Below are 22,443 nucleotides of genomic sequence, written 5' to 3'. Positions count from 1 at the left end.
TAAATCTGTGTGTAAATGAATAATAAACATTGTAACAATAATACTGTAAGTACCTTATGATACAGATGTGCATTTCCAGCTAATGGCCGCTAGTTAACATCTGGCTCAGATCTAGAAACGAGATTGTTAATAATGATACAGCTCATACCTGTGGTATAACATGGCATTTATTCAACCTTCAAATAGTCACATGATGGTTTCATTCAACTTTAAATATGAAAAAAGGACAAACAGGAACGTTGATTTCAATCAAACCTTTTATTTTAGTTCCACCATAATTTCCTTTTTGTTCTGGAACTTTTAGACTCATTTACCTTCTACATCTGATCGTTTATCAGACAGGAAACACTTAACTCATCAAACAGGAAACAGGAAACACTCAGTAGGAAGTAGTTTATCTCAAACACTAAAGAAACAAACTCAATGTTTGAAGAGAAAAACCTGGACTGAGAAACTTTTCTTTACTTTTTCACACGTGATTCATGCAGCAATGGAGACGTCATCAGCAGGTTGACCTTGAGGCTGTAATATTAGATTCATAATATTAATAATAATATATGTTAATATTAGACATTAGATAATAATACCTTAATAAAAATGCGCTGTGGTAGAAAGCGTCTGAGGGCGTGTGAGGAGGAGGAGGAGGGGCAGCGGGGGAGGACCACGTTGAGCTGAGGGAGGGTTTGGTATCCGGCCATCAGAGGATAGTAGTTATACAGCATCTGCTGCTTAGAGCCAGGGAGGATACGGAGACGCACCTACACACACACACACACAATACACACATGTTATGGCAATTATTCTATTCATCATCATATCGTCAAATGTGTGTTTATGTGTACAATGTTTTAATACACAATGACTGCATTACTCTTTGCACTTTTGAACACAGACAGTCTCTGCTGAAGGCTCACACAGATAAGACACACACACACACACACACACACACACACACACACACACACACACACACACACACACACACACACACACACACACACACACACACACACACACACTGTGAGTAGCATCTGACTCTCTCTCTTTTTCTCCATCTGTATAAAGCTAAAGCTGTGAAACTGTCTGCTTCTCTTTCTAATATACAGGATGGGACACAATTTATCATTTACTTTATAATAAATCCTTTTTTATAACATCATCAATCTCTGACTGGACATCATCATTCAACACACATTATACACAATACACACACATTATACACACATTATACACAATACACACACATACACAATACACACATTATACACACATTATACACAATACACACACATTATACACAATACACACATTATACACACACATTATACACACATTATACACAATACACACACATACACAATACACACATTATACACACATTATACACAATACACACACATTATACACACATTATACACAATACACACACATTATACACACACATTATACACACACACATTATACACAATACACACACATTATACACACACATTATACACAATACACACACACATTATACACAATACACACACATTATACACACACATTATACACAATACACACACACATTATACACAATACACACACATTATACACAATACACACACATTATACACACATTATACACAATACACACACATTATACACAATACACACATTATACACACATTATACACACACATTATACACACATTATACACAATACACACATTATACACAATACACACACATTATACACAATACACACACATTATACACAATACACACACATTATACACAACACACACACATTATACACAATACACACATTATACACACACATTATACACAATACACACATTATACACACACATTATACACACATTATACACAATACACACACATTATACACACACATTATACACACATTATACACAATACACACACATTATACACAGTACACACACATTATACACAACACATTATACACAATACACACACATTATACACAATACACACACATTATACACAATACACACACATTATACACAACACATTATACACAATACACACACATTATACACACACATTATACACAATACACACACATTATACACAATACACACACATTATACACACACATTATACACAATACACACACATTATACACAATACACACACATTATACACACACATTATACACAATACAAACACATTATACACAACACACACACATTATACACAATACACACACATTATACACACACATTATACACAATACACACACATTATACACAATACACACACATTATACACAATACACACACATTATACACAACACACACACATTATACACAATACACACACATTATACACAATACACACACATTATACACACATTATACACAATACACACACATTATACACAATACACACACATTATACACAATACACACATTATACACAATACACACACATTATACACAATACACACACATTATACACACACACACACATTATACACAACACACACACATTATACACAATACACACACATTATACACAATACACACACATTATACACAATACACACACATTATACACAATACACACACATTATACACACACATTATACACAATACACACACATTATACACACACATTATACACACATTATACACAATACACACACATTATACACAACACACACACACATTATACACAATACACACACATTATACACAATACACACACATTATACACAATACACACACATTATACACACATTATACACAATACACACACATTATACACAATACACACACATTATACACAATACACACATTATACACAATACACACACATATACACAACACACACACATTATACACAACACACACACATTATACACAACACACACACATTATACACAATACACACACATTATACACAATACACACACATTATACACAATACACACACATTATACACACACATTATACACAATACACACACATTATACACACACATTATACACAATACACACACATTATACACAACACACACACATTATACACAATACACACACATTATACACAATACACACACATTATACACACACATTATACACAATACACACACATTATACACACATTATACACAATACACACACATTATACACAATACACACACATTATATACAATACACACACATTATACACAATACACACACATTATACACACACATTATATACAATACACACAATACACACACATTATACACACACATTATACACAATACACACATTATACACACACATTATATACAATACACACACATTATACACAATACACACACATTATACACACACATTATATACAATACACACATTATACACACACATTATACACAATACACACACATTATACACAATACACACACATTATATACAATACACACACATTATACACAATACACACACATTATACACACATTATATACAATACACACATTATACACACACATTATATACAATACACACACATTATACACAATACACACACATTATACACACATTATACACAATACACACACATTATACACACATTATACACAATACACACACATTATATACAATACACACACATTATACACACACATTATATACAATACACACATTATACACACACATTATACACAATACACACACATTATACACACATTATACACAATACACACACATTATACACACATTATATACAATACACACACATTATACACACACATTATATACAATACACACATTATACACACACATTATATACAATACACACACATTATACACAATACACACACATTATACACACACATTATATACAATACACACACATTATACGTAATACACACACATTATACACAATACACACACATTATACACACACATTATATACAATACACACATTATACACACACATTATATACAATACACACACATTATACAATACACACACATTATACAACACAGGACACACCAGAACAACACACACCGGAGACACACATTATACACAATACCACACACAGGACAAGACACACACATTATACACACAAATTATCACACATTATACACACACATTATACACCATACACCACATTATACCAATACACACACATTATATAACATATACACACACACATTATACACACATTATATACAATACACACATTATACACACACATTATACACAATACACACACATTATACGTAATACACACACATTATACACACACACACAGACATCGTAGACATTAGAACAGAAGTATCTCTGCTCAGACATGGTAGAAGTTCTTACTGCCTGGAGAGAAAGTTTGTTAACTTATAAAAATCTCTCCATAAATCTGGAACCTTCTATTATTTAACTTTAATAGAAGAAAACAAAAACAATCTATGGTTTCTATTCAACACTGTAGCCACGCCCACCAAAAGCCACAGCCAATGATCTCGTCTTATCCTCAGACAGAGGGTTGGTCTCAGTTCTGGTGATCTTAGATCTCAGTAGATCATCATCTACTGCTGCAGAGACTGGGTTTAAATCCTACGTATCAGACAGAACCACTTTGTTCATGTTAATAATCTGTCCTCAGCCAGAGTTAATCATGGAGTTCCACAAGGTTCAGTTTTAGGACCAATATATTATATATGCTTCCACTAGGTAACATTATCAGAGAACATGATAAAATCTGACTAATGTCTTGTACTTTGTTTACAAAAAAGTTTAAAAATTGTTACAGTCCTCCTGTGTGTGTACAGACACATGGGACGGTGAGGGTGCAACAAGATTTTCAATAGTATTGAACAAAACCTTGGGGTTTCTCTTATTTTGCAAAACAAGATTAGTAAAATAAGCAGAGCGGGCATGCTTTATTAATTCATTTAACTCCATTATCTTTTCGTTTAAATAGAGTCTGTGCACCTCTAGTTTAGTGGTTTTCTACAACCGTTCCACTTTCCAGCAGCTTCTCCTAAAGCTAAAAATAGCTTCTTTCATCCACAGACAAGGTTTCTTATTAGAGCCTGGAGTATTTTTAGCTGGTGCTACTGTGTCCAAAACAGACAGACAATGGCTATTAAAGTTTGTCATAAAAGTGTCAACATCATCACAACTAGTAAATGTAGTTGGATCAAAAGAGGCAGAAAATCCACTGATTGCTGCTTCATTAAGAATGAGTCTCTGCTTTTTCACATTAGAAGTAGTCTGTACCAGTGTGATTGACAGATTAAATATGATACAGCAATAATAGTCACTTATTTATACATCTACAATACCTAGATGGTCAATCATTAAACCAAAAGAAAAGACCAAATCTAAAGTATGACCTTCAGTGTGTGTTGGACCTGACACATGTTGTACAAAGTGAAAAGAGTCCATTAGAGACATCAGCTCATCTGCCATAGGACAGGAGGAATTATCAACATGTAGATTAAAATCACCAAGGATTAATACACAGCTTAACAATAGATGACATAAACTCAGAGAATTCATCTAGGAATAAACGAGCAGGACCAGGAGGTTGGTAGATTAAAACAGTAAAAAGAGTGTTCATTTCCAACCTTACACATCTGGAGCTCGAAGGAGTTTAACGTGTTTATGTCCAACAGTCTGCAGCTGAAAGCGTCTCTGTATACGAGCGCTAATCCTCCTCCACGTCACGTAAACCGTGGAGTTCCAAACACGGCTCATTAAGATGAACGTGCTCATCCTACCGTTGACACCCGTAATCCACACCACGATGCCGGGGACGGCGTCTGTGGAGCGGCGCTTCGAATGGCAGCTGACGCAAGCCGGAGACCAGACGCACTGGAGCCACGGGCTGAATCCACCGTAATCCATATGTTAACTGGCATCAAGGATCAGTCCCAGGGTTTGACCTCCAGAACGTTTTTATCCTCAACAGGACTCCACCACGTTTACCACGTTTTTTGGCACGCTTCCTCCGGAGGACAGGTGAGCGCAGCAGGAAGTCAGGTACTGACGCCAAGTGAGGAGGAAGTCTGGATGTTTGATCCTTAGAGTTGAAGCCCAGACATACATCATGTGAACGATTAAGATCAATAAGTGCCTGACAGTCGTAAACTATCAGTGCAGTGATGTTTTGGCACAGAAAACCGATCAGTGCGGCTACAAACAAAAGTTCCAGCAGAGCGGGCAGACAGCAGCCAGTACATGCTGGCGCCATCTTGCGATGCGATGGTACTAGCCCGGTGGTAGTAAGCTATAGTGGTGTAACAATACATCGATCCACATTAATACATCGATAAATTAATTAACGATCCAATTACATTGATGCACAAGGAAAACGTTGATAAACATAGACATCTTTAAGATATGCCTTTATTTTGAAATTCACATAGCACGTCTGTACCTCCGTTCCATCATTTCCTGCGTGGGGATGGTGATATAACGTAGCAAATGCCACGCGACAACAAAGACTTGCAGCCCCTGCTGACACCCCAATGTGTACACGGTATGATGCAGCCACAGACCAGTAATGGCCCGCTGCCACTTCCTGAATGTGGAGCCAACCGCTATAAAACACCAACAAAGAAGATGCAGAAGTATCACGAGAGCAGCACAGAAAAAGCCACGAGAGGAAGGAGGTAAAAATGATGAACTATTGATCAGGAAATGAAATAATAATGAAAGCTATAATAGTGATGCTGATTTTAAGACATAAACTGAGATCTGATACTTTCAGTTTTCAGTCAGTGCTCATAAATATTTATAATAACTCCCCACAACAAACAGCGTCTGTTCATGTAAATAAACACAACTACTGAATAACAAGTGTCTGGAAGTTCACTTAAGATACTTATTTAATATTAAAGAAGAAAAAATTGTATCAAAGCCATAAATGTAGCATTATTATCTGTGTACCGTTCGTTCTTTGGTTTTTCTGTTTTAAAACCAAATCAAAACAAATAAACCATTATTTTTGTTTTACACAAATTCATCATATGCCTCTTAAAATACGTTTTTACACTTAGTTATACAACAGTGTGACATCATAATAATATTATTATTAATAATAATAATAACATGCCAGTGACACTTTTCCATCTGGTTAGTTTGTTACAGTGAAATCAACTGTTTTTAAATCCATATTTTTATTATTATTAATAAAGTATTACACCGTAGTAATTTAATAGATACTTTTTTATCACATTTCAAAGTCTATTATTTGTTAAATGTTACAGAATGGTGTTTATACTGTTTATTTAATGCCTTAGAAATAAAATGGTCAAATCATATTTCAGTAGTTTTTATGGAGTTAATAAACATGTAATGATTGTGTGAGATATGAATATAATATCACATCATATCAATCACAGGCTTGTGAATACAATAAAAATCGTATCGTGACAGACTTTGTGAGATCAGTGTTATGGCAATTATTATAATCATCATCATATCGTCAAATGTATGTTCATGTGTACATGTGTGTCATGTTTTAATACATGATGACTCCATTACTCTTAGAACAGCTGAGTCATGTTAGATTAAACAGTACAGATCGTATTGTACTCAGTACAACACAGTCTCTGCTGAAGGCCAAACTCACATGCAGATATACACGCACACACACTATCAAAGATAGATAAGAGTGGCTCCCAACCTTCCTCATAATATACACGTCTTCATCATCCTCACATGTTTCCACTGTTGGGCATCTGACTCCTCCTCCTCCTCACCTCAGGGTGGAACTTCTTATGTTATCTGTATAAAAGCTTAAGCTGTGAAACTGTTGGACAGAGCGGCTCTTGATCATTGAACGTCCGCCCGGGGCGGTCACTAATTTTTGTTCCACTTTGTATTTTTTTTACTTAGTTTTATAATAAACCTTTTTTATAAAATCATCAATGCTTCGCCTGGACTCCATCATTCAACCAGATCAATAAATCATGTCTCCAAATGAGGTCAACCACAAATTTGCCGAAACATCGGTAAACATCGTATCGTCATCCAAACATATCGACATCGTATCGTGATGTAGCTGGTGATGTACACATTTAAGGGCTAGTGGTACTAAGCTAGTGGTACTAAGCTAGTGGTACTAGCCTAGTGGTACTAAGCTAGTGGTACTAGCCTAGTGGTACTAAGCTAGTGGTGCTAAGCTAGTGGTACTAAGCTAGTGGTACTAAGCTAGTGGTGCTAAGCTAGTGGTACTAAGCTAGTGGTACTAAGCTAGTGGTGCTAAGCTAGTGGTACTAAGCTAGTGGTACTAAGCTAGTGGTGCTAAGCTAGTGGTACTAAGCTAGTGGTACTAAGCTAGTGGTACTAAGCTAGTGGTACTAAGCTAGTGGTACTAAGCTAGTGGTACTATCCAAGTGGTACTAAGCTAGTGGTACTAGCCTAGTGGTACTAAGCTAGTGGTACTATCCTAGTGGTACTAAGCTAGTGGTACTAGCCTAGTGGTACTAGCCTAGTGGTACTAGCCTAGTGGTACTAAGCTAGTGGTACTAAGCTAGTGGTACTAGCCTAGTGGTACTAAGCTAGTGGTACTAAGCTAGTGGTACTAGTCTAGTGGTACAAGCCTAGTGGTACTAAGCTAGTGGTACTAAGCTAGTGGTACTAAGCTAGTGGTACTATCCTAGTGGTACTAAGCTAGTGGTACTAAGCTAGTGGTACTAAGCTAGTGGTACTATCCTAGTGGTACTAAGCTAGTGGTACTAAGCTAGTGGTACTAAGCTAGTGGTACTATCCTAGTGGTACTAAGCTAGTGGTACTAAGCTAGTGGTACTATCCTAGTGGTACTAAGCTAGTGGTACTAAGCTAGTGGTACTAAGCTAGTGGTACTATCCTAGTGGTACTAGCCTAGTGGTACTAAGCTAGTGGTACTAAGCTAGTGGTACTAAGCTTGTGGTACTATCCTAGTGGTACTAGCCTAGTGGTACTAAGCTAGTGGTACTAAGCTAGTGGTACTAAGCTTGTGGTACTAGCCTAGTGGTACTAGCCTAGTGGTACTAAGCTAGTGGTACTAAGCTAGTGGCACTAGCCTAGTGGTACTAAGCTAGCGGTACTAGCCTTGTGGTACTAAGCTAGCGGTACTAGCCTAGTGGTACTAAGCTAGCGGTACTAGCCTAGTGGTATTAGCCTAGTGGTACTAAGCTAATGGTACTAGCCTAGTGGTACTAAGCTAGCGGTACTAGCCTTTTACTTTTAGTCTATAAATATTATTTTATTATTGTGCATAGTTCCTGTTATAAACATGTACGTACGCTACATCTGAATGAGGTAACCTTTTAAATAATAACAATTTGTCTCATTAACATGTATGTCTGCCAACATTTGAAGCTGAGCATGTTGCGCTGCATTGTATTGTATTAGATAACGTAGCCTTTTAACGTGTTTTTTGTGTGTTTTTATTATTGTAACAGGTACTGTTATTGTTGTTATTGACTTGTAAATGTATTGTCATGCTTGTATTTTAATACCTTTTTTCATCTTGAGCAGGGGACTACAGATGAAAAATTGCCTTATGGGTAATTCTGGCTTTTTTAACCATGTTTGTTCATGTGTCACGTTTCAAATAAACCAATCTAATGATAATGCAACTGGTTACAAGTGTTTCTTAGCACTAGTGTTGTAGTCCAGACCGGTCTTGGTCTCGAGACCAAATTTTAAAGGACTCTGTCTCGTCTCGGACTCAGGTTTTTCCCTCAAGACCGTTCAAGTTTAATAAGTCTGTGTGTGTTTAATAAATGTGTGTGTGTGTTTCATATATGTGTGTGTTTAATAAGTGTGTGTGTGTTTAATAAGTCTACATGTTTATGTCTCTGCCCATTCACTCTTTTCATTAAATCCATGTATTTTAAGGCTTTATTACATAGTGTTGCTGTAGTCCAGGCCGCCGCCTTCTTGGATTATGTCATCACCAGCGAGTCATCGACGCATGTTGCACAAGCGCAGAATGACCCAAATAACTGTAAAAAGGTTTTATATTAGTCTATTTTATTTTTAAAGTGGTGTTTGTTGTGTCTTTAGACTCTAATTACATGTATGTCTATAATATGTTCCCTACAACAGGGGTTCTCAACTGGTCTCACCCTGGGACCCACATTTTGCCATGATAGTTAAATCGCGACCCACTTTTTTTTCTTTAGAATTCAAACCATTAAAACTAAATTTAGTTTTTCAAAAATAGCTGCTGAAAAAACACATAATCTTTTTAAACATAAATCTACATATTTTCCTGTACAACATGCATTTTACAGCATGCATGTCAAAAGAAAAGTTTCTTTCAAAATAAAAGACCAACATGAGAGACATTAAGTATTTATTAATCTTTGGCCAGCTCCTCGCGACCCACCCAGTACAGGTCCGCGACCCACTTTTGGGTCCCGACCCACCAGTTGAGAATCACTACCCTACAATATAAACAGGTTCATAATATAATTATTTTTATAGTTTCTGTTTCCACTGTATCCAGAATAATAATATTATTTCTCAATAAGAACTGTTGATTGATTTGTCACATGACTGTTCCAGGGTTTGAGTTTGTTTTATTTAGTTTCACATCTTATTTATTGGTAGAAATACTTTTAAACACTTGCTGTACATTCAGCTGACATAAAAATATTGTTTTCAAATATGTAGAATAATTGTGAATTTATCAGTAGTAGTTTTAATATTTTAGTTAATTTTTTGCAGGCACCTTTTTTGTCCATCAAATGTATTTAAAATAAACTAAAATTAAAGAGAGATGTTATTTAACTGTTGAACCTTGTCATAATTTTATTTATTTATAGATTTTTTTAAATTAAAAAAAAAATGTTTATTGTCTGGGTCTCGGTACATTCTGGTCTTGGGCAAGTCTTGGTCTCAGATAGTGTGGTGTAGAACACACACTATCTAGCATTATGAACTATGTTGTTTACATCCCCTCAACCTCACCTTTCCCATTAAAGCTGCATTTCAGCATGAAGTAGACGTCTTTTTCAGAGCTCCTGCAGGGCCATTAAGATTTGTAAAAATAAACAGCTATTCTACATAGGACACCAGCCTTAAAGAGCTCATGGAACTTAGCCTTCACATTAAAAGTCCAATAATGTGAGTTCCACTGGTCTTAATGACGGAAACGCTTCAAAAATATAAGTTCAGTAGAAACGCAGCAAAGCCTACAAAAACTACCCCACAGAGTACGCAGGCCTGTTTGCTCAGACCGATCCTCACCATCTGAGAGCAGAGGTATGACCACTGAAGACATCTTATCATCCCTCAGGGGAGATACATCCAAAACAATGAAGAGTGCATTGGTAGATGACTTCAATGCATTAAAGTCTGAGCTACAAGCTATGCGGTCGGAAATTGCTAACAATGCTAAAGCTACATGGTCAGAGATGGATCACATGATACTGCAAACTACGGTAACCGATCTCCAGAGCCAGGTGACAACTCTGAGCGACTACTGTGAGGATATGGAAGGCAGAATGAGCCGCGGTAATATCGTATAACCAGCATTGATGAGAATCTGGGATCCAGCTCACCTGAAGTGGTCTCTGAAGTGATTAAGTGCTACAGATGGATCCAAACATAAAGATTGACCAATGAACTATGAGAAGTTCATCATCTTATCTACGGAGCCTAAATCCTGAATACACTCTCTGATCATTAGACGCTGTCCAGGTATGTGAATGACATTGTTCTCTCTCTCCTTCCCTTGGCCAATAACAGGACTTTATGGGGTGTAATATTTCATTTAGAGTTACATTTTAATTTAAATGTCCCTCCTTCCCTAGGGGCACAGCGTGTGTGTGTGTGTGTGTGTGTGTGAGACATGGATACTTACAGTGTAAGGGCTTCTGTTGATTAGAAGAAAAAAAATCTATTTTTCATTTATTTTGATTCTATTTCCCAATGTTTTGTTTCTAAGACTAACACCCATATCAAGCTTGGCTCTAAGTGAGCTGCATTCAACCACTTTTTGTGAATGTGTATATTTCTGAGACCCTCTGAATTTTTATTTTGTATTTTACTTTAACAACCCCCAGCATAGTCTGGCCTGAGCAGTCTGTGCACTTTGCTACTTGCTACTGTGGCTAAGGACTAAGTCCCACTAATTGATTTCTTTGCTTTCTATTTTATTTTATTTTATTTTTCATTTTCCCACGCAAATTAGATTTTGCATTAGTGGTTTCAGTTTTCTCTGTGTTCTTTTGGGATCGTGAGTAGATTTTAAAAACAACACAGTTAGCTTCTTTTTCAACCATGATTACTAGCTTTATTAGAGCTTCTCTCTGTAACTGTTTAAGTATAGCCTCTACTTCTCTCAAAGCCTTTATTTGTATTTCCTCATGTAAGAACTCATCACTAAAATATATGTCAGCTCAACATTTCTGCCATTCGTCCTGTTTCCCACGGCTCTCTGCGTTAACTATGAAAGAGATGAAGATGGTATTGTCCTGGTGCTACAGTGAGTCATGAAAACAATAAATATTATGATCATTATTATTATAAGCTACAATGTGAAGGGTCTCCATAGCCCTGTGAAAAGAAAAACAATCTGCATCAACTAAAGCATATAAATGACCAAATAGTGTTTCTACAGGAGACTCATGTATCTGGTTTAAAGCAGGATAAATTGAAAAAGTCATGGGCAGATAAAGTCTATTCATCTCATCGATCGGGTAGAAAAAGGGGCGTATCCAAAGTAATTTCACACCAGCATTGGTACATAAATGGGGCGGCAGTGGCTTAGTCCGTAGGGACATGGTTTAGGAACCGGAGGGTCACCGGTTCAAGTCCAGTACGGTCCAAAATAACAGAAGTTGTTCTGGTAGCTGGAGAGGTGCCAGGGCACTGCCGAGGTGCCCATGAGCAAGGCACCGACTCCATACACTACTCCCTTCATTGTAAAGCGACTTTGAGTACCCAGAAAAGCGCTATATAAAATTGATGTATAATAATAATAAAGATGATGATATTATGGTTAACGGCCTATTGATGGTGTTGAAGTTTCCCTTCTTAATGTGTAAACGGCCAATGAAGACAACCCAAACTTTATTAGAACTCTCTTCAATAACATACAGTACGGGCTTGCTATTAATGGGCGGAGACTTTAATTGCGTTATATGACAGCAAATGGATGGACAACCTGCCTCTAATGCTCCCTTATCAAAGATGAGGTGCTTAAACACCTATCATAGAATCAGGACTTGTGGACATTTGGAGAAGTACATTTATTCAAATAGACACACATCATACTTAAGGATTGACTTCTTTTTTTACCCCTAAAAAAGAATGACATAGGGAGACTTCCGGGTTTGCATCTATGGAGTAGTCACGTTTGTGTATGCTCCCGAACTTTTATAACTTCTACATGGTTAGTCACCAACTTTGACTTTATTTTCGTTCAGTTTTGCCCCTGTTGGAGTGATTTGTGCCTACTATTTTGGAAATGTCGAGAAAGGGGAAGACGGAAGATCAGGAACCACGAGAGGACTTGGTCAGCATTACTAGCACAATTACCGCATTGCTAACAACAAAGCTAGCGGAGCATAAAGCTGAACTTCTGACGGAGATTAAAGACACCTACGCGAGGTATGAGGCCAAGCTGGATAGTGTTCAAACAACCGTCGATGACCACAAACAGCGTATTTCTAGCCTGGAGCTGTTCGCTAATGCCACCAGTGCAGATCTTACGGGTGCCCAGGCTACGCTAAATGTGCTGGTAGCCGAGAATGCTAAACTAAAAGCCACAGTGATGGACCTCGAAGGCCGAAGCCGGAGGAACAACGTTCGGATACTGGGTCTCCCAGAAAACATCGAGAGGTCTACCAAGCCGACAGATTTCTTCTCACAGCTGCTTTTTGATATGCTTGGCATCGACATTTTGTCATCACCACCAGAGCTGGACAGGGCTCATCGCAAGCTCACTGCTAAACCAGGCCCCTCTGACAGGCCCCGGCCTGTTCTCGTTTGTTTCCATAACTTCCAAGCACGGGAACGTGTGGTGCAAGGAGCTCGCAGGCTGAGGGGCAAGCTGAAGTACAAAGACGTCCCTATCCATATTGTGGAGGACTACCCCCCCGCGGTTCTGGAGCAGCGTGCCCCGTACCAAGGCGTCATGAAGCGGCTGTACAAGTTAGGCCTCAAGCCTGCCCTGCGGTACCCAGCTAGGCTATCTATCGTACTCCAAGACGGGACGAGGAAATTTCTCCCCTCCGTGAAGGAAGCCACGGACTTTGCCAACGCAAGAGAACGACAGGATGCGGGACCACCGGCAGACAATTGACTTGTACCTTGTTTTTCCTGGTCACCGTGAGCATATTAGCCCTTTTCTTTAGCTTACGACTGTTAGCCTCAATGTTACCTGGCTGCTATATTTTTAGCAATGTGACTCACTCGAGGAAAGTTTGACTTTTTACAGCATAGTTGTCATTCCTCAGCTGGCTTCTATCTACCTTCTCGTTTAATATGCTGTAGATATGTTTAAAGTATTTGCATTTTTGTCTTTATTTTTTTTCTACTTCTGGGGCTACAAACAGCGACGTTCCTTTAAGTTATTGAAAGACCTCTCTTTCTTCAGTCCTCACTATTTTATTTACAATTGTTGATGGATCTTTAATTGGGGCAAAGGTTTTTTTTTTTGTTTTTTTTTGGTGAGGTTACCATAATTCTAATGACTTACAATCGGGGAGTTGTGACTTTTCTTTCATTCAAACTGGAAGTTCTACTGTTGGTGTTGTTTACACCTTTGTGCAATGGACACATTATTTCTTTGACGCATGGGAGTGTTTTAGGCCAAGGGAGTTCGAGTTCTTGTTCTTTGTTGTGTGGTATGTATGTGTGCATGCTTGGGTTTCCCCTGGGGTTTTTTTTTTTTTTCCCTCAGTCCCTCTCTATTTGGATGTTGCTTTACACATTTTATTACTTGTCACCTTTGCTCTCATCTTCAGGTGCCAGTTTTATTCCTCATGTGCTCAGAATCCCAGCTGTGCCCACCTCTGTCATATCAACAAAATTCTATCGCTGAGGTATGACCTCTACCCACACTGCTCTTAGGTTTGTATCGTGGAATGTGAGGGGGCTGGGGACTGCTACAAAGTTGGGGCGAGTAATGGCGCACTTGAATCAGCTTAGAGTTGACATATGTTTTATTCAAGAGACTCACATGCTCGATAAAGAAGTCACGCGGTTTAGGAGGAACTGGGTTGGGGCGGTGTACCACTCCACGTTTAATAGTAAAGCAAGGGGTGTTGCTATACTTAATAGAAAAGGTATTCCATTTGTGATGAATAACTCTGTTACCGATTCCAATGGCAGATATGTTATGATTTCTGGAATGCTTCAGGGTACACCTCTTTTATTAGTATGTGTGTACGGCCCTAATTGGGACAACAGCTCCTTCATTACAAACATTTTCGGTTCTTTCCCAAATATTCAAAACCATTATATACAGTTGTGTGCGAAAGTCAGGGCACCCCTTTAAAAACAGCATATTTTATATATTTAAAAAGTTATCTTCATATTTACTGTCTCTCTGGTATATGGGAAAAAAAGACAATATTGTCAGGAAACATTAATGCATAGTTACATTTTATTTTATAAATTGAACAAAATTACAAAAATGAAAAACATAATTTTGGCATGTGCAAAAGTCGGGGCACCCTGAGAGTTTCAAAGTGTCAGATTCTTTTTACAAGCTCAGACCTCTACCAGCTCATTGGTCCTGAAGCATGTGTCAACAATTGTCATTAGGGAGTGCCAGCTGGTGCCAATTTGAGGGTTTCTTAAATACGGCGACTCCACAAACCTTGTACAAACACTCAGCAACCATGGGTTCCTCTAAGAAGCTGTGTAAGACAGAAAAAATGAAAGTAATTGATGCCCACAATGCCGGGGAGGGCTACAAGAAGATAGCAAAGCGTGTTCAGCTTGCAGTTTCCACAGTGCGAGGCATAATTAAGAGATGGCAGGTGAGGGGAACTGTGGAGGTCAAGAAGAGATCTGGAAGACCAAGGAAACTCTCGGAGAGAACAGCTCGTAGTCTGGTCAGAAAGGTAAACCAAAACCCACATTTGACTTCAAAAGACCTCCAGGAAGATTTAGCAGACTCAGGAGTGGTGGTGCACCCTTCCACTGTGCGCCGATATTTGCACAAACAAGATCTTCATGGAAGTGTCTGTAGAAAAAAACCTTATCTACGACCTCATCATAAAATACAACGTCAAAAATATGCAACAGAACATCTACAGAAGCCTGATGACTTTTGGAAACAAGTGCTGTGGACTGATGAAGTTAAAATAGAACTCTTTGGCCACAATAAGCAAAGGTATGTTTGGAGAAAAAAAGGAGCAGCATTTCATGAAAAGAACACCTTGCCAACTGTTAAATATGGGGGTGGATCCATCATGCTTTGGGGTTGTGTTGCAGCCAGTGGGACAGGAAACATTGCTCGGGTGGAGGAAGAATGGATTCAATTAAATACCAGCAAATTCTGGAGGCAAATATCACAGCATCTGTAAAAAAGCTAAAGCTGAAAAGAGGATGGCTTCTACAACAGGATAATGATCCTAAACATACCTCCAAATCCACCATGGACTACTTCAAGAAACGCAAGCTGAAGGTTTTGGAATGGCCTTCACAGTCTCCCGACTTAAACATTATCGAAAATCTGTGGGTAGATCTTAAAAGAGCTGTGCATGCAAGACGTCCTAGGAATATTGCAGAACTGGAAGCCTTTTGCAAGGAAGAATGGGGAAAAATCCCAAATAATAGAATCCAGAGACTTGTTGTTGGCTATAAGAAGCGTTTACAAGCTGTGATATCTGCCAGAGGGGGTGTTACTAAGTACTGAAGGTACTGATGCTGTAGGGTGCCCCGACTTTTGCACATGCCAAAATTATGTTTTTCATTTTTGTAATTTTGTTCAATTTATAAAATAAAATGTAACTATGCATTAATGTTTCCTGACAATATTGTCTTTTTTCCCATATACCAGAGAGACAGTAAATATGAATATAACTTTTTAAATATATAAAATATGCTGTTTTTAAAGGGGTGCCCTGACTTTCGCACACAACTGTAATTATGAGGGGTGACTTTAACCTTGTTCAGGACCCGGTGCTGGATCGTTCTTCTAACAAAACAGTTCCACTCACGCGGTCAGCAAGGACCCTGTCCACACTCTCTCAGCAATATGGCCTTACTGATCCTTGGAGAACACATTTTCCAAGCGTTAGAAGCTTCTCATTCCTTTCTCATGTTCATCACACATACTCGCGAATTGATTTTTTTCTTTTAGATGTTCGGCTGCTCTCGAGGGTTGTCTCTGTGGATTATCATAGTATTGCAGTATCTGATCATGCACCAACGTCTCTTGATTTGGCCTTGCTTGCTCGAGTTGGTTCGCCTAGGGTGTGGAGGTTCAATTCTATGCTCTTGGCAGAGGAATGTTATAGACAATTCATACAGTCCCAAATTTCTCTATTTATGGATGTTAATGATTCACCTGATATAAGTAGGGGCATTCTCTGGGAAGCATCTAAAGCTTATATCAGAGGTCAGCTCATCTCATTTGTTTCTAGTAGGAAAAAAGAGGAGACTTCTACCATTTCTGGTCTTCTAAGGGATCTTAAGGAGGTTGACGTATTATATGCTATTAATCCTGATCCTTCCCTCTACAAAAGACGTGTTACTCTACAGATGGATTTTGACCTGGCCTCTACCACAAAGGTCAGAACTCTGCTCCTGAAATCCAGACAACGCTTTTATGAATCTGGTGATAAGGCAGGGAAGCTTCTTTCGCATTAGGCCAGGGCTGAGGCTTCTGCTAGACTCATCCCAATGATTAAATCTACCTCTGGGGTAACCATAACAGATCCAAATGAGATAAACAAAACCTTCGCAGAGTTTTATGCTGCTCTTTATACTTCAGATGCTCCTCTTCCGCCCGATGCCGTATTGGACAGGATTGACTTTCCTCATGTTGAAAGTGTTAAAGCAGAGATTTTAGGTGCCCCAGTCACCTTGGCGGAGGTTCAGGGGGCAATTGGTGCACTCCAGAGTGGCAAGTCCCCTGGACCCGATGGCTTCACGGTTGAATATTATAAGGCTTTTTCATCCTCACTTTGTCCCATTCTGAGAGACATGTATAATGAGGCCTTTGCACTTGGCCGTCTCCCAGGCACCTTGTCGGAGGCCACTATCTCATTGCTTCCCAAGAAGGACAAGGACCCCCTGCTTTGCGGCAGTTACAGGCCAATATCTCTTCTAAATGTCGACTTTAAAATTCTTTCAAAGATTCTTGCCTCTCGTCTGCAGTGCGTTTTACCACCTATTATTGCACCAGACCAGACTGGCTTTATGCCGGGTCGGCACTCGTCATCCAATACCAGACGCCTTCTTAACATCATTACCTCTAAAAGTTCCTTGGTACCGGAGGTGGTGGTCTCACTTGACGCAGAGAAGGCCTTCGATAGGGTCAAATGGGGCTTTTTGTTTGGGGTGCTGTCCAGATTTGGGCTGGGTGAAGCGTTCCTTGACTGGGTCAAACTTCTTTATTCTTCCCCGAGGGCGTCTGTTAGGACGGGTGATACACTATCTCGTTATTTCTCTTTACATCGTGGCACTAGGGAAGGTTGCCCACTTTCCCCTTTGTTATTTGTTTTGGTGATAGAACCCCTAGCCCTTTGGCTACGTTCAGAGGCTAACTTTAAAGGCATCACGCATGCGGATACAGTGCATAAGGTTTCGTTGTACGCAGACGATCTTCTTCTTTACGTCTCAGACCCTGCCTCCTCTTTTCCTACAATTTTTAACATTCTAAATGACTATGGTAGTGTGTCTGGTTACAAACTTAACTATCAAAAGAGTGAGTTGTTCCCCATCAACAATCCTGCCAAGAAGGTCTCTACTTCCATATCACCATTTAAATTTTCAATTGCTGGCTTTCGATATTTGGGTATCCACATTTCTCATTTTCTTTCAGACCTATATCGCAATAATTTCGGTCCTCTGATCGACAAAACTGAGGGGGACTTTGACCGCTGGTCGGCATTGCCCCTCTCACTCATTGGTCGAATAAGTCTGGTTAAGATGGTGATTCTTCCGAGGTTTATATATCTGTTTCAGCACCTTCCCGTGTTTCTCAGCAAGTCTTTTTTTGACAAGTTGGACAAGCTGATTTCAACGTTCCTATGGGCCGGCAAACCACCCAGAATTCGTAAATCGGTTTTGCAGTCCCCTAGGGACAAAGGTGGGTTTGCCTTGCCAGTTTTCAGGTTTTATTATTGGTCAGCTAACATACAGAAGCTTCTGTTTTGGATGCGCGAGGAGCCGGATTTGCTGCCGTGTTGGGGACAGTTGGAAAGGAAACTGTCTCCATTCTCACTGCGTTCGCTTTTATGCTCACAACTCCCACTTCCACTCTCGCGCCTAGTAGGTTGCCCTGTAGTGTTGACCTCGTTAAAGATTTGGAATCAGTACAGAAAACAACTTGGGCTCTCAGGCCCTTCGACTTTGACCTCTGTCTACAAGAACTGTGTCTTCGAACCATCCAGAACTGATCCAGTGTTCCGGGTCTGGTTTAATAATGGGATAAAGTCAGTCAAAGATTTGTATACAGACGATGTGTTTTCTTCATTTGAACAGCTTTCCACTAAATTTAGCCTCCCAAGGCATCATCTTTTCTGTTTTTTTCAGGTTAGGAACTTTGTTAAAAAACTTTTTCCTCACTTCCCAAATCGTCCTCCCGAAACCTCATTAGACACTGTTTTGTGTGTAGACCCTGTGGTTAAGGGATGCATCTCTGTTCTGTACAAGTCTATTTGGTTAGCATCCTCGTCATCCCTTACGGCCATTAAGAATGTATGGGAGGAAAGCCTTAATGTAAGACTGACTGAAGAACAATGGAACTCCGCTCTGTCTCTTATTCACGCATCTTCCATTTGTGCCCGTCACAGACTTATACAATGTAAGGTTTTTTTCAGGGTCCACTACACTAATGCTAGACTGTCCAAAATGTATTCATCTGTAAGCGATTCCTGTGGCAGGTGTAATCTGTCCCCAGCAAATCACGTGCACATGTTCTGGTCATGTCCCAAACTGGGACTGTTCTGGGCATATATCTTTGAAACACTGAGTAGAGCCTATGGCTGCGTTATCGCTCCAAACTCTCAATTTTTGGTATTTCTCCAAATGCGCAGCTACCTAGAACATCTAAACGAGCCCTGGCATTTACAACTCTCCTGGCCCGTAGAATAATTTTGCTTCTCTGGAGGCTCCCCCGTCCCCCCCTCACATATCTGGTGGGTTAAAGAGGTACTGTATGTTCACTCAATGGCTCTGTGAAAACATTTCATGACACATGGGATTCTTTTGTGCAATATATCGACTCTCTAGATATTCCCTTTGGTCCGGAGAATGAGTAATATGTTTGTCTATCTAATTTTTCTCTTTAATTGCTCTGCTGTACTTATTTTATTTATTTTTTATTTTATTTTTGTTTTTCTCCTCATATCTTTGTAATTAATTGTGTGTGTGTGTGTGTGTGTTTGCTGTTATCTGGCCCTGGGTGGGGAGGAGGGTGGGGTGGTAGACATACAACTGTTTATTTGAAAATGTGACTCGCAGTATTTAACCACCGCTGTATGTTGGGTTCTGTGTGATAAAAATTCAATAAATAAAGTTGGAAAGAAAAAAAAGAATGACATAGGGTAACAGATATAGAGATATTACCTATTGCTATTTCTGACCAAGCTCTGATTAAGCTGAAATGGGATTTTGGTCACAGACCCGCCTCCAAACAATGGAGACTAAATGCTTCACTTTGGAATGACATACAATTGATTTCTTTTATCAAGGTGGAGCTCAAGGAATATCTAGAGATGAACTCACTACCTGGGACATCAGCACTCATCCTATGGGACTGTGCTAAAGCAGACATTAGGAGCCGATCATTTCTTTTGTGTGTGATACAAAGAGAATAAGGGAGGCTAAACAGCCAGAGTTGGAAGATAAATTCAGGAAGCTAGAATATGAACATTAAAGATCTACTTCTAAAAATGACTTAAATGATTAAATGCAGCTCAGAAAGAGCTAAACAGTTTATTGTCATACAAGATTGAGGGGGCCTTAATATTTACAAACCAAAGATACTATGAATATGGAAACCGCTCCAGTAGACTCCTAGCCTTCAGATTAAGAAAACAACAATCATCAAATATGGTACAAAAGATTAAATCACAAGTTACCATGGTTACAGAGCCAGACAAAATAGCAGAAGCCTTTGCTGATTTCTTTGGGATCTTCTATAAGAATACAGACACTTGTTCTGACACTAAAAAATCCAAGAATTCCTTAAACACATCAAACTAAATGAGTTGTTGGAGTCAACATCTAAAATGCTTGATGAACCAATTAAAGAGTCTGAGATTCGGCAGATTATATCTACACTTAAAAGTAACAAAAGTCCAGGATATGGATATATTAATGAGTTTTATAAAACTTTTAAAGAATTACTATCTCACCTCCTGTTCAAAGCCTACCACCATGCATTACAGATGAAAACTATGGCACCATCATGGACTGAGGCGACCATAGTGGTAATCCACAAAGAGGGTACAGACCCTACTGAGTGCCAGTCTTACAGACCAATATCCTTGTTAAATAATGACCTGTACATATTAACAGCAATTTTAGCAAAAAGAGTTGATTTATTATCACTGAAGTCATTCACCCAGACCAACCTGGCTTTATAACTGGTAGATATTATGGTGATAACTTATGTCACCTGTTAAAGATAATATCACATCAAAAGAATGCAAAATCAGAATCATTGATAATTTCATTAGACGCTCAAAAAGCTTTTGATCATGTATCATGGCAATACTTATTCCAAACATTAGAACAAATGAGATTTGGTCCCAAATTGGATACAGACACTGTACTAATGTCCACAGGCTGCAGTAATAGTGAAGGTCTGTGGATCAGAGAGGTTCACACTGGATCAAGGATGCTCCCTAACTCCATTACTGTTTGCTTTGTCCATAGAGCCACTGGCCCAACTCATCAGAGATGATCCTAATATCAAAGGAACACTCATTAATGGGGAGGAGCATAATTTATCTTTATATGCAGATGATGTTCTGTTATATCTGACAGAGCCTACATCAACAATACCATATCTGAAGAAGCTTATTAATAAATGTGGCTATTATTCTGGATACAAAGTGAATGTAGATAAAACGGAGGCTATGGACATAAATAAAATCCCACAAAGTATAAAATCTAAAAACGGATTGAAATGGCCTGGGAAAGGTATTAAATACCTGGGTATATACTGTATATCCCCCATCTCTACATAATTTATTTGATGTTAATTACAATAAATGAATTAGAAGTACTAAGTTGGAGCACTGGTCTGCACTTCCCCTCTCTCTGTTTGGTCGTGTTGAAAGTATTCTC

At 38.8% G+C, this 22,443-nt stretch overlaps 1 protein-coding gene across 1 annotated transcript in view; it reads right to left on the bottom strand.

The window, feature by feature from the left end:
• Nucleotides 1-239: 239 nt before the first annotated feature.
• Nucleotides 240-22,443, bottom strand: part of trappc11 (trafficking protein particle complex subunit 11) — a 90,968-nt gene continuing 68,764 nt past the window's right edge. Inside the window, exons 29-30 of the mRNA XM_028459422.1 lie at nt 588-758; nt 240-522 (exon numbers count right to left, since the gene is read on the bottom strand). Coding sequence (XP_028315223.1) covers nt 481-522; nt 588-758 — 213 coding nt within the window. The 3' untranslated portion in view covers nt 240-480. The remainder of the gene's footprint in view (nt 523-587; nt 759-22,443) is intronic.

The sequence above is a fragment of the Gouania willdenowi genome, chromosome 10 (genome assembly GCF_900634775.1).
Source record: "Gouania willdenowi chromosome 10, fGouWil2.1, whole genome shotgun sequence".
Lineage (NCBI taxonomy): Eukaryota > Metazoa > Chordata > Actinopteri > Blenniiformes > Gobiesocidae > Gouania > Gouania willdenowi.
This window is presented reverse-complemented; position numbering and strand designations above follow the sequence as displayed.